Genomic DNA, 14,885 nt, shown 5'->3' with positions numbered 1-14,885 from the left:
ATGCCTAATCACTTCTCATGGAAAGTAAATATAAGAAGTTTGCTACCACTTTTTTGCCTAAAGTCATGTGTTCTGCTAAAGTCATACACAACTCTATCTGGCTGTCCTTTCACAAAAGGAAAAGATCATGGTAGAATTTTGTTGGCTGTCCCTTTGAATTCCAGAGGTCAGACGGTCCGTATGCAACCTCAAATGTGCAAAAACAACAAAATAACAAACCCACCCACAAATTCATTTTAAGAATGGTCTTGGAAGAAATCGGAATAACAAGCACAGCTGAACTGTGTTTATCACTCACTCACCGAAGATCCTCAGGCCATTCTAGAGATATCCATAACATTGAGAAAAGCTTGCTCTTCTGGACATAACCATACTGTAGCCCATCAAACATTTGAATCAGTGCTTTACCTCACTCCTTCTGTCTCACGGGTTGTTCCTGGACAGACACTGCAGACACACAAGCACTCCTTCCAAGCTGCTGGTCAAATACCACCACAGGTCTTTATGAGTAACTGGCTCATAGTCATGTGTCTTCCATGAGGACAGGATGGAAGGGGAATGCCCACCCTAAGTGCTGACCTCTGGAAACCACAGAGAGCTGCAGAACACGGTGCTGTGCCACACAAAGCCAGCTCTGGGTGAGACGGCTGAGCCTTGAAAAGCAGAACAGCTGCTTCAGCACAACCATGAGGGCAGCTGAGTTAATTAGCTGTGACCTGCTCATCTGAAACTAACTCGGTATTTTCACAGAGAGCTGGCCATTTTTTACCCTGTACAAACAACTACACTCTAAGTCTTATTAGGAGTTTTTCAAATGTTTTTCTAGTTGGGACAGAAAGCAGGTAACATTTGTTTAATTATTCCTGCATCTTCCTCAAGGACCACAAGTACTGCACATTACTAGGGTCTACTAAAATATCAAAGCAACTTTCACTGTCAAATGCCCTTATTGCCATATCTAGTGCTTTATTAAAAGACAAACCTACAACGTTCTTCAGGACACTTATTCAATTGTGAGCAGCCCTATGTATAAGTAAACTCTATCAAGCATGTCTCGTTGAGGAGCTAGATCTTAAATACCTCCAGAAATAATAACACTTCCAACCAGGACCTGAGACAACCTAAAGAACGCACTGCTGTATTTCATATTAGCACCTTTCCAAGTCTTCTAAATCTTGCATAAAACAATTCAGTAACTACAACTCAGTACAGCTTCACATGGCTAGGTAATGGTGATTCGGGGATGAGTGACCTCTGAGTAATTTTTTGATTTTTGTTCCTTTTAAATAAAATGAATTATCAAAACTGATGACAGCATCCTCATGATTCATTGTGTTCCTCACATCATCCCCAAAGCTAACTTCTTCTTTTTAAACAAAATCATTTGGTGAAAATGTGTCATAGGTTACAATTTGAAGCTGGTCTAGCTGTTAGATCACAGTCATAGAGATTAAAACATTTCAATGCATACAAATAGTCCAATTAGCTTCAGAATTATTCGGATGTATAAAATCAAATACCAGTACAGCTGTAATGAAAAAAAAGCCTGATGATAATCAATCTACTGTCCAATTCATATACAAATATTTATTTGTGCATATGCATCACTGCAAGGGAAGCTGATAATAAACATTCTGAAGGTCACTAGCCATCTCTCATTACAAGACCCTGGTTTTATTTTCTTGTAATTTTGCCCTAACCTTGAACCATTTCAACTAAAAAGTTTCACAGAGTACTCAACTCAAGATGAGGGTATTTTTATTAATAATTACAGATAAAAAGCATCAATCTATTTCAAATATCTGTATTTTGTTTGGAGTACATTAAACCCTCCCAAGTGGCTAGCTTTCTTCTACAGGCTCTAGATGTTCAAGCAGAGACTTGAGATTCTGAAAGCTTTTGAATAAGCCTTTTTTACATCCCAAGGAATCTGTTAAGAGTCTGGGCTTGGAGGATACAGCCTTGTGCATGCTCGACAGCAACAGATTTATCATCTCAATTTCCCCACGGTTCCATTTGTGCAGGGCACGCTGCCGAGAGGCTCAACAGGAGCTTCCTTGTAGCCACTGGCTCTTCTGAGTTAAGCTCTCTTTAGTGTCCACAGGCCTCTTACAGTGAATGACCTCCAGATGGGTCCAAGTTGCCTGAGCTGATGCAGAGATAAAAAGAAGAATATATTGGGTCAGTTAGGTAAGGGGGAAAAAAGCCTGCAGGTTCTGGCAGGGCACTGGTAGAACTGCACAAGGCAACCAGTATAGAGAGCAAGGAACAGAAGAATTTGATGAAGAAGGGTGAAATGAGGGTCAGGAGTCATGAAGGATGCAAGAATGAAGAAACTCGAGTGCAAACTGGGCATTGCCTGTCTGAGGAGCAGCTGGGTAACAGCCAAGCATGGGAGTTTTGAGATGCTGGCAACAAAGTGGCCACCAGCACCTTGGGCTCTAAGAACAGAGGCAGATCCAGGAGATCCAGGGAAGGAACGCCCTCTGCCCAGCTTTCAATAGAGCATTTCTGGAATGCTTCATCCAGGTATTAGCCTCACAGTGCAGGAAAGTCACTAGGGAGCTAGAGGGAGTACAGGGAAGCACCTCTGGGATAGCAGGGCTGGAGCACCCTGCCTGTGGGGAAAGACTGGGGAGAGACTGCTTTAGGGGGACCAAAAAGGCAAGCCCAGTGCCACTGGAAGATACACAGCAAGATGCCAATGGGTTGTGCAGAGAGTCTGTGTGCACTTCACCTTTGTAGGTTTTCAAGATCAAACTGGGTAAAAGATCTGATCTTAAAGCTGTCTCTGGTATGAGTGGGAAGCTGGACTCAGGGATGCTGAGATCTCTTCATCCAGAGTTATCCAGTGATCCTACAAACTGGGCACGGCAAGGGCAGCCAGAACCACCGTCAGCAGCCATCAGGATATCCTGCTCCTGGGCTCTAGCACAACACCAGGGCTTCCCACTCCACCAGCCCTATCCGTCTCTCAGTGCCTGCCCTTGCTACCCTACTGCAACCCTCTCCATCAAACACAAGGCCCAAGCAGGATGTGCTTTCAGTCACTAAATTCAAATTTCACTGGTAGCTCATAGACAGTGAGAAGAACACAAGTCTCCTTCCAGCTTCCATGAATTAAGGACCTAGAATATTACCCACATGGCATTAAAGCCATTCAGACCGCAAAGTCAGGCTCTCAGACAAAACCATGACGGCAAAATCACAGAAGCTCAAGACATCACAGGAAATTTGCTCCTGAAGAGGACAAGGCCTGGCGAGAGCATGGCAGCGGGCTGAAAGGCAGCTCCCAGGCGGGTGCCGCGCCTGCCCTGCCAGCACCGCTCACCTGTGCGCCCATCTCCCAAACCCCTCCACCGCAGGTACCAAGGGCAGGGGCAGCGCTCTGCCTATGCAGGGATTTACCGAGAGCCCGGTGCAGGTAGCATCTCCTGCCCTGCTTAAAGGCCTCAAAGAGAGAGCGCCTGTGCCGCAGCCGAGCAGAGTCCACGCCTGCCTTCCAGCTCCGTCACCCCACGGCCACCCCCAGCGCAGGTACACCCTTACAGGACGGACCCGACCGCGAGGAAGCGCAGGCTCCTCCTGCCCACGGAGGGAGCAAACAGCACCAGCTCCCTCCCTCCATCCCTCCTGGCGGCCCCTCCCGCTCCCTCCCTCTGCCCCACGCCCCGCGGTGCTCCCCGGCCGCCGAGCCCCGCGGGCGGGGGCGATGGCTCTGCGGCGGGCGGTACCTGGACAGGGAATCGCCGCTGGGCGGCCGCGCCGCCGCCGCCCGCCCGGCGCCCAGGCTCTCGCAGCTGGAGCTGCCCTCCATGGCGGGCGGCCCCGCGGCGGGCGCTGTCCCCGCGTCCCTCAGCCCCGGCGCCCGGCGGGGCGGGAAGCGGCCATGCTGGCCCGGCGTGCCGCGCGGGGGGCGGGCCGAGGCGGGGCGCTGAGGGGGCCGAGCCGCCACCGGCTGCGGGAGCGGGGCTTGGAGCGTGAGGGTGCGGGGTGGGCCGCGATCCCCTTTATGTCCTCTTGAGAAGCGAGGGAAGATGTCAGCTGCCGGGTTCCATCCTCGGAGCACGGTGGTCGTTCCTAAGGGCAAGGAAGTGGTCTGTCTCAAGCATCGCTCTTGAAGTCAGCTCACCTGCGTTAGGCTTTCCAGCTGGCTTGTGCACCCACAGTTAAAACAGTTGCGCTGCTCACATTTGTAATTGCCCCTGTCTGCTCCAGGATCCCCACTGAGTCTGTCCCTCGAGAGGATGGAGCAGGGGCTGTGGAAGGTGGCAGGTCACAGTCACATTCTCTGCGAAGTTACCCGACGGACAGCGCCAATGCATCCATGGCGATCCGTGTCCCGAGGGCTTTGCAGGCACAGTTAGGTATCAAGTGTTCTGCAGGAAGAGCCATGGTATGCCCAGTTCCTTGAAGCAATCGAAGAGAGGGAGAAAAGCTCTTGGCGTTGCTTACAAAGACTGAGGGGCTGAATCTTAAACCTCCCATATCAAGGATGCAGATGTCTTTCAAATGTTTAGCTATTTTGACAAGAATCTCATGAGGCAAAAAGAATGAACCAATGGGGATGTGTTAGGAGGTTGATGGGTTTCCAGAAAGACTTGTGTGTTGGCAAACACCATCTGATGTCAGGAGTATCCATCCAGATGGACCTTCCGGTTAAAATACTGCCTCAAAATAGGATAAACCTTGTGTCTTTTAAACATTTGTATACTGTATGGCTGTAGAATGGTTACCAAAACATCATCCCACTTCATGCTCCAAGGAGTAAATTAGCTGTGTTTCTCTCTGTTGTTTCCCATTTTGTTCCTGTTGTCAGATGTCATGCAGGATGCTGAAGCAGGTTTGTAGCATCCCCATCTGAGACTGCATGATCCAGCTGTGAAACTGCCTCTGTTGCTCTTTCCTTTAGTCTCTGTCAGCTGCTGTTGAGCAAAGTGTATGTGGGATGGTTTTGAATGTTTTGGTTTTGTTTAAACTTGAAAATGCAGTTTAGTTGAGGCAGGTTTATTTTCGTATTTTTCATTTGATCTTCTGAGCAAAAGTAGCCAAATTAGCAAATGAGTTTTAGGGGAGGGAAGGTTTCAGCCTAGGAAATTGAGTTCCTGGAGGCTTTTCTAGAATGAAAACTGTTTTATGGTTAAAAGTGAGATCCTTGTTCGAAAAATAAGCTAATTGATAGTGGTTTATTCCAGAGTTAAAATCCAAACAAAATGCCTTGACATTACAGTTGAAAATCATTACAATTGAAAAATACATAGGCCTGTACTGATTTTGTACCAGCTATAAAATTATTTAAAACATGTTCATATTTTTTCCTCCCCTCTGGTTAGGGGCAATGAACATTTTAGAAGCACCATTTATTAATAAAAACCAAGGTATGAATGGCAAACTGTCTCTCTGCCTCTTCTGTTTAGCTTTTCATGCACACGTGTGTCCAGCGAGCAGATGGTGTCCTCTGTGGGGACATGCTGGCAGGGGGTGCTGTGGCAGCAGTCCTTCAGCACCACTGCTGAGCAGTCAGGCAGGTCCTGGCAGCCTTTTCCCACTGCTGTGCTCTCTTCCCAGCCCTTCCGGGGATGGAGTTCCTGGCGGTAGTAACCCTTGGGAGAGGTCAGCGCTGTAGAACTAGCACAAAGCAGTGCATGTCTCCCTTTCAAATCTTATCAAATTGCCTTGTGGTGAGTTGGTACTACCTCTGTTCCCTCTGCTAAGCTTGGTTTGATAGAGGTGCAGTTGTTTAAAAAAGTCAAGTAGGAATAAAAACAATATGTAAACCTCCATTGCTATGTGGAAGTATTAGAATGCCTTCCTTTCTTCCTAATTTGCTATTGATGTGGCATCTCTAAGTAGTTTATTGATGAAGTGCTCTCTTTGCTTTTCACTGCCCTGTTTTGTTCTTGGCCTTATCCCCAGGGCCTGTGAAACCCTTTAGAAATTCCCACTGGTGCTTTGTAAATGAGAACAAAGCTAATCACCTCCTGCATCTCTCCTGCTGCTGAAAGAAACTAGCAGTCTGCTCAGTGAGTCTTTCTGCTCAACAATGCCACACTTTCAAAGTCAGTCAGAATATTCTCTCTGTGAAGTGTGTTTCCTCAGGGCTCTTAAAAGTGATGGAGAATTAAATAAAGGCCTGACATAACCAAAACCAATTAAGGACAATTCACAAGACTGTTGTATAACTGATGCAAAATAAGTGTCGTTCAGTCTGTTAACCTACTTTTGCTTGCCACATCCCCTACCATTATCTTACAAGTACCATCATTTAGATTTGGGTGTTTTTTCTTTTTTTTTTTTTTTTTAATGAGGGAATGTTCTGTCATTTTGTGATTTCAACACAGGAAACAGTAAAATAAAATTAACGTAATGGATAAGTAATAGAATTATCTGTGTTCATCTTTAATGCTATGTGGCTGACACAGTGATATCTGAAAGAAAGAATGACAAGAAGCTTCCTTGAATCAAAGGTGTATAAGATTCATTTCAACTAAAAGACAAGCAGACATCCTCCAATACTTCCTCAACTTGTATGTGGTTGTAGCATATACAAAGTGAAAAATACATAGCCCCAGGCTTTCTTAGGTGTTTAGAGGCTGTCAAAGCTGTGGTGAACACAGCACAAAGAGGATAATATTATGTACATGTAAAACATGATTAAGTGAGGGGAAGTAAGGCTTTTACTTCAGTCCTTGTGGGTGAAAAGTGAGATTCTATTTTGTATCCATTGTATTTAAATTGTGTGTCTGTTGAATTAAGGGCTTTCTAGCTCTGTACGTATGTGTGGTCCATACATCTGCTATATCAATGTGCCAGATGTTATGAATCCAGATGCTCTCATTCCTGGATTAGCTCCTCAGCTTTGCTGCTGCACAGCCAAACACAGGTCTGTTGTATCTCACACTTTGAGCATGGGGCTCACCAAAGCTAGGGACAGTCACACAGCCCGGACATCCTGGCACAGATTTCGCAGGGGTCTCGTGAGGATGTTTGGCTGGTGGTCTGTGGCTGCTTGACTAAATGTCCCTGGAGCAGAGGAGGAATCATGTTTATACAGTGGTCAAAGGGTAGACCATGAAGCAGGATCGTGTACTCAAATGGTCCACTCTGAAAAAACCTGCTCCCCTGCTGCAGTCTTTATCATAACCTGTCATTGCATGGTACAGCATTCCCCTCCCTCTCCCTCTTGCCATCTCACAGCTCATCCCATGGTTGAAAGGCCTATGAACAATAAGGGAATCAGAGCCCTAATCCCTTCTGAAAATGATCACCTTTCCCTTTTGCTCCAATCCCAACATTAAAATCTCATCCATCCTAAACCTCTTTGCTGCAGCTCTATGGATCTCCCATATTTTTGCCACTATACTCATATATTCCTGTGCCCTCTTAGACAGCACATTAAATGGTTCATGGCAAAGTCAGCTTCACACACTGTGCCTTCTCTAGTCTAGTCCCCATCAATGAGTCCAAAAAATTTGCAGCATGACTCAGTCCCATAATTGTTCTGAAAACCACACAGCCAGAGACACCCTTGTCTCTCCTTTGATTCACTAAAATGGTTCTGAGATTTATTACATTTTCTTGTCTTCTTGATCTACAGCTTCAGGGCAGTGGGCAGGCGATAAAAGATTCTCAGTGCCTTGGGAAGGGAGGATTGTCACTGGTGAGATCCCACTGTGATGTATGATCATCAAATCACACTGGAGGTGGCATATGTTCCCTTTGTCAAGCCCCATCAGCTGATAAAGTATGAGGTCAGAAACAGCAAGAGCTTTGGCACAGGGAGAGAGGCTGATGAAGAACAACTCACTGTGGCTGTGATTTGGAGCTAGAGCTGCTTGTGGTTGCAAGAACATCTGTTACAAGATGGTCATAGGGAACATGCACAGATTTGGTCCTGCTGATGCATAATGCCTGTGCTGTTGAAGCTGGAAACTAGTCAAAACAAAGAGAGGGACTTAGGACTTACATCTACAGTGAAATTGTCACTGTGCCTCCAAAGTTACTATAATTCTGGTAAACCTGATCGGAGTGGTCACCTCAGCTCACCCACAGTTTGGTTCTGGACTGGCTATGATGGCACCCTGACAGTGCTTTTGCCTTGCACCCCCTCTGTGTTTGATAGACACAGAAGCTAATGATCAATAACCCTTTAACACTTTTTATGGTCACTTTTTTTTTTTTTTTTTTCTTTATGCAGTCATGCACATATTGATGCACGGTGCTACAGACATGGGGCTCTGGACTCAACCTGGACCTAATTCTGTACACTATAGCTTGTTACCTGTTTTGAAGCACTTTTGATGGGCACACTGTTTTGTTCTTCCTGCTGCTCTGTCAGTGTACTGCTTTCTTGTCCTCACTCCCGACACCAGGTTATTATGGCTGCCCACAGAACAGTCAGGCATGAAATATGCCACAGGCTAATGAGTACATCAGGTTCCATCCGTGTGTGCACAGTGTGCACAGTCTTCTGGAGTCACCATGCAATTCGCCTGGGTTTTTATTGCCTGGTGCTTTTAATTCTCCATGGCCTGTGCATTACTGCAGAGCTCCATGGCCTGTGTTTGCTCACAGCTACGTGATGGCACCGGCACAGTCCAAGGCCCAGACAGGGAGCCTGAGGGCTGTGGGCACCTGGAGAGCTGCAGGCCTTGGGCTCTAGGGGCAGGACTTCCACTGCATGCTGCAGAACACACAGATCCATTTTGTGTGTCAATTCAAATAAAGCATCTTTTCTCCTGAAGGACTAAATGCATCACAGCAGCTGTCTGGCTGTTTGGGCTGTTGCGCTCCAGCAGCTCCTTGGCATCTGTGTAATGGTCTTCAATCTGGCAAACATGAAGAAAGAAAGAATTACTCACAGGAGTTAAATTTGAAAATTCTGACGCTTGTTAAACCACTACTGCTGGAAATAAATGCATTTCCAGAAGCTGTAGGGTGATCAGGCAGGAAGGAATTATGTGGGGGTAAGAATTGGTTTGATACTGTCAGACATTAGGAAGGTGTCTGAAGTCTCAGCACTTGCAGTCCCTGAGTTGGGAAAAGATGTTCATACGGAGGAGAAAAGTCTCTGTACCTCTTAGATCTCAAATTTGTGTTTTACAGTCCTGATTTATACACCAATTTTCAAGCAAATATTCATTTAAAATTTAGTAATTTTATGTCTACATTGTCTGAAATAGTACTGTCTATATTGCCTATGTGCACACAGACTACTTAAAGTGAGATTTTAATCTGCAGCTGCTATGTTTAATAGCTACAATTAGGGAAATGGTTAAGAATACTTGACTTTATTGCATTTACACTTCCTTTTCTGTTAAGGAAGATGTACATTTGTGGTAGTGTTTTAATGAAACACAATAAAATGTTGATGGTAAGATCTGGAGATGATATTAAAATGAGAAGGACATTTCTAGAATATAAAACAGTAGAAATTAATTCCTGTCAGTTTCCCTTTTATTTACCTTGATGGCTCAAATTTCCATGTGGAAAGCTCATACTTTCTTTTAAAAGCAACAGGATGTTATGCTCTAGTGATGAAAGGGCTGGGGAGTTGCAAGCTTAACAGTGAGTGCAATAAAAATGAAGTATTTGAGAGTTGTCTGGTCTGTGTAAGTTACCTGTCTGCAGTGTGTGAACTGTAGAAAATGTTCAGGAAGCTACTGAAGACACATTTAGCCCATGGATACAATGAGGGAAGAAGCTTATTGCCATTGCCAATGGAACTAAAGTTTGGAAAAGGCAGATCACAGGGTTTTAATGGAGCTGGAGGAGAACCAGGCTGAGTATTGCAGGGGTGAGGCAAGACTGCTCCAGGAGGAACTGGTTCTGGTGTGAGCAGAAGCCAATTTGCTCCACCTGGCTTCATGGCCAGTATCCCCCTGACCACTTTTTATTTTAGCAATGTGGACCTCCCATGGAATCGTTTCTCTTTGGCTCCAGGACCATCACACACCCAGTGTGAGGATGCTGGGCAATGTTTCTCAGAGCACCAGACAGCTGGAGAGTGTGTGCTTCTCTTCCCAGGAAGGTGGTAGTGAGGGACTAGTCAGGGAAGTGCACAACTGCAGGAGCCTGCAGTGTCCTACAAGTGATCTCAGACTCTAATTTTGACATTGCTGTTACTGTTCTCCTAGGCATGAACAGCACTGCCCTCCTCTTGAAGCTGGCTTTAGCTCATAAAAGGAGCAGACAGCTTTTATCCATTCTGCCACTTGTTTGATTGATGAATACATCAATCTGTGTTGTATTCACCAAAGTAATGCATTAAAGAAATATTTAGGATGCAATGCCACATGTACCAAAAATTAGGAAATGCCTGGTTCTCAAATTTCCAATATAACCTAAAGGGATCCCACTCAGACATCCCATCTCAGCCCTGGATGCAGGGAAGGTTCAGGGCAAAAATTATAAAGGAACTGGGCAGTTAGAAGCCAGTTTTATGTCTGCACATAAGGGCAGGCTTCACAAGCAACTCCAAATATGCTGCTTCTGGTCATGATTCAGCATTTGGATATCAACTGCTTTTACCCTGTGCTCAATTATAAGCTTCTGCAGTTTTTGAAGGCCAAAATTAAGCATTAATTATCTTATATGAATGCAATAAGTTACCTTGCTGTTATCTGCAGTCAGTCACTTCTGTACCTTCAGTACAGAAACTCAGAAACTTTGATGATCTTGATACCCTCATTTTGCTTGTGCACATCTTTATGATTGGGGTGTGGGATGTTTGAGAAGGATTGCTGTCTCATGAGTTGGGCTCAAAAGAGGCGAAGGAGCAGAACCCAGTATCCTCTTCCCTGCCTTTGATGGACAGGGGACTCATGTCCCTGCAGTTTGGGAGATTAAGAGGGACATACACTGCTAGTGGTGAGTGTATGAAGGAAGATGCTACCCCTCATTTCTTAGCTGGGGGATTTTTGGCCCTAACAAGGAAGGAGCAGGATGAGAAGTGAGTTTAGTGCTGGATATGCTGGCACTGCTGTGGAGGGAGAGCAAAGAAGGCTGAGGCAACTGTTCTCTTTTTTTCCTTTTGAGGGATGCCATCGTGCTCAGGGATGGCATCCCTCAGCCTGTCGTGGGGGCCCCAGGGTGGTGTGACAGGATGGTGACATGATGCACAGTCCTCCACCATCTCCCAGGTGCAGCCGCTCTGGCAGCTCAGCTGTGTCTCTGTGTAATACCTGCTGCTGCTCTGCCAACAGGTTCAGCCCATCCTCGGCATGCTGACAGACAGGCCCAGGTGGTTCAGGAGCAGAGACAGTTTGGAGGCTGATGCTTTGGCTGGGACATGTTTGCTTTGGCCAACTCTGCTACAAAAGCAACTGCAGAGAGCAGAGGTGTTGGCAGTGCCTGGTGTCAGCAGGAATTCAGAATGAGCCCTGACTTGAACCATCAGCACGTGCCTCATAGCTCCCTCAATGCTTCAGTCATTCTGGAGTGTTGCCAACATGCTTTCCAACCTAAAGAAACCGAGAAGTGAAATTACAGAGGTTTAACATTCAATGTCTCAACCAAAGCAGAGAGGAGTTTCCAAGTCAAAGATACATTTTTACCCCAGAGTGCAGAGTATGAATACCTGCTTCCAAAAAAAATAGAAGTCTGATCCCTTCACAGGAAAGGATCACAAGAGTCCATTGCAAAGGCAAGGGTTAAGTAACCCTAATGTAGGATGGACCAGTGTCCCCAGTAAGAGATATTAATTCACTTTTACAAAGGAAAAGAAGGAAAGGAGAGAAATGCCCTTATTCTGCTCCAGCATTCTTCATGGACAAGATATAAGCCCTTGACTGTAGGAACATGTTGCTCAATAACCTGAATATCTTTTAGCTCAGTGCTAACAGATTGTAAAACTACTTGTACATTGTTCTAGGGAGCACATTCCCACTCTCATTAAACATAACACAAACCCAAATACATTTCAAATTTATACTATGATGACAATGAATATGAATAAAGTTCACTTCACTGTGAGGCCTCTGAAACACAAATAATGCAGCTGTTTCAGGTGATGGGCAGCCTAGGAAGTCAGGGCTGTGTTTGCTCAGAATGAGATTTGCTGTTACAAAGAATTTTCCTTTATTCTCTAAGGATGATATAAATTGCTACTAGTCCCAATTAACTGTTTCAGTGATGACATATTTCAGAGATATAGGCTGGAATGGGAGAGGAGAAATATATAATGAGTGAGGTTTTCGCCTCTGCTCTGCCCTTTCTATAATGAATCAAATGAGTAGTGAAGAAGAATAATCCATAAAACTCCCAAATGTAGTCGGAAGAGATGTTCCCTCATGCAGAAAACAGCCATGGGTCTGCCTTATAAAGATGCTTTCAGAAGCACTGGACCTGGTATTTTGAGAGGATGATGCTGGGGACAGCAGGGCCTGGAGCCAGAGTGCAGCCGCAGCCGCAGTGCGGGGCAGAGTGGCTGCCCCGGGCAGAGCTGTGGTGCCGGAGGGCACTGACTGCAGGCTGGGAGCCACAGCTCGGCCGTGTCCCCAAAGCTGGCTAAGCTGTGCAGAATAGCTCGGTAGCAGGGGCATGCCAAGGTATCTTAAGACCCCTTTAGCCCTATTTGTGGAGCTGCAAGTTTCTCAGTTCAGTAAAAATCTGATTTAATGTCATAACCTCTCTGAGAAAAACTCTCCATTGTTCAAAATGGTGAACTGAATATCACTGTTTTATACTGCAGAATAGCATGCTCTTCACCCATCCGGTAAGAATTGTCCAGCATCTTTGTGTATAAATCTGTTAGGTCATGCCTGCATTTCCCTGCTATTGTTTTAGGAGTCCCCTTCCGGTATTTAAAGACAGGAAAATATTTTCTATCTTCCAGCTTTGAAGCTGTGCTGAACAACAAAGACAGGCGAACATTTAATTCTCCCCTAATCTTTTAAATGCCTTTACGAGCACATGGCGTTCACACGCTGCTAAGCCCCTCTCCTGCAGCAGCAGTGCATCTTCTTTTAGCTCTGCTTCTAAAGCCTGCAGCTTCAGCTGGGGTGGAACAGGAGCCCGCGGTACCCCTCACCCTGTGGTGGCTGTCCTTCTGGGTGGTATGCAGAGGGATGGTTTTCCATAAAAAAGCAATCATCTGGATTGAATTGCAGATAGCTAATCCTCTCACAAGGTACTTCTGTTTAGTTTTGTCAAGTGAACAAAGACATAACTTAGACATGTTCCGGGCTGGGTTTGGGTACCTCTGAGAGCTTCTGATCATTCCTGTGATTAGCCAGCCATCCTGCAAGCACAGGATCAAAATCTTTTTCTTCAGGAAAGGGAGCTGAAATAGAAAATTTCTTTAACTTCACTCCCCAGGAAAACATCTGAAGGACCAGACATGACAGCTGGGACAAACCCATCTCTCTCAAGCCTCCTGCTGGCTTTTTATGGTGTAGAAGCAGAGTGGGATTTGAATAGTTGCCTTACAGGATGGGAAGTGGGCTGGGATGCATTTCTGTTCATATGAATTGGTAAGTATTCATTGACTTAAGCCCCACAAAACAATTTTTTCCCCTTTCCTTCCTCAGCATGAAAACTTTTCACTTGTTTTCAATATTTTTGCTGCCTTTCTGTGAGCACCCACAAAGACATTTAGTCTGTTCCGCTGGCTGGAGACAGATAACCACACCAGTATCATTTCTGACAGCTGCCTAAAGCAGGTCCTGAGGAGCTTCAGACCCCACACCCTCCTCAGAGAGTCCATCCTCATGTTATCCTTCCTGTTACAAAATTCCACCTGGCATCTAACCTGAAGCCACGGTTTCTTGGCCTGTAGAGATTATTATGGAAAATAACCAATCTTTTACCCTGGCAGCAATGATCTATCCATTCAAAGAATCTCTTTTCTATTCCCACTCAAATCTGCTCTTCTTCAGGCTAAAGAACCTTCATTCTTCTCTATATATTTTCCAGATTTCTGTTCATTTGCATTGATTATTTCTGCCTGGACGACATCATATTCCCAGGGTGGCACTGTTCTACAAGCTAAAACCTGAGGGCCAGACATCATTATTTAGATCAATGTAGGCATGGGAGCTGGGCTTTGGGCTTCTTATCGAAAATCTTGCCTTTTATCAAAGGCTGTAAAAGCCTGGTGAAAGCATTCTCTGATGAAAGCTTAGATAATTTAATAAAAAGTAGCATTTCTGGAGCTAATCTGTCATCCAAGTGCACAGCTACGCTGTGCTGCGGTGTTGGTGGCCATTGGGAAATTTTTCTTTATTGCACACTCTCACTTGCTGAAAGCTAAAAACAATCTAATAGCAGGAGGCTTTGGAGACACAAAAAAGTGTACAAAAAAGACTCAATTCTAAATTTTTTTATAAAAGAAAACCAAAAGGGGAAGCCAAAATAGGCCACTACTGAGGGTAAAAAAGACAGATGTAACAAAAGAATATTTCTGAGATTTTGTGCTGATTTGTGCTCTTGAGTCACTTATAAAAGACTATATTCAATGTTGAGAAACTAATGAAATGTTCTTCATGAAGGGTTTTTTAATTACATTTTTAATAGTTTACTTCTTTAACCAGCACTATCTTGTTATCTGTTGCAAGCTTCTCTTTGCAACCTTCTAAAGCACTCCATGTATTTTCTGTGAGAAGATTTTAAACCCCCCAGTATAAACATATGGTCTATTGCTATTTGTATGTCAGAAGCCAGCAGTTTATATGGTAAAACACTCTAGATTAAGTCTTTGGCATTGGAGGAAAAGTTAATGAATAAGATTTTCATGTGATGGCTTTACTCTAGTAAGATCCACACAATTAATCAAGACCATTGTGGCTATAATAACATAAAGATGCCATGTAACTATGAGCAAAGTCTTTGGTTAGTGGATTTGCTACTTAAATGAAGGGAAGAGTTGTCTTTCAGGGCATGTTATG

At 44.9% G+C, this 14,885-nt stretch overlaps 1 protein-coding gene across 1 annotated transcript in view; it reads right to left on the bottom strand.

Moving 5' to 3' along the window:
* The window catches only part of MTMR2 (myotubularin related protein 2), a 62,652-nt gene extending 58,751 nt beyond the window's left edge, over positions 1-3,901 (bottom strand). The window contains exon 1 of the mRNA XM_064718655.1: positions 3,735-3,901. Within this exon, the coding sequence (XP_064574725.1) occupies positions 3,735-3,817 (83 nt within the window). The 5' untranslated portion in view covers positions 3,818-3,901. The remainder of the gene's footprint in view (positions 1-3,734) is intronic.
* Between the last annotated feature and the right edge of the window lie 10,984 nt (positions 3,902-14,885).

This window comes from Zonotrichia leucophrys, chromosome 1, assembly GCF_028769735.1.
Source record: "Zonotrichia leucophrys gambelii isolate GWCS_2022_RI chromosome 1, RI_Zleu_2.0, whole genome shotgun sequence".
NCBI lineage: Eukaryota > Metazoa > Chordata > Aves > Passeriformes > Passerellidae > Zonotrichia > Zonotrichia leucophrys.
This window is presented reverse-complemented; position numbering and strand designations above follow the sequence as displayed.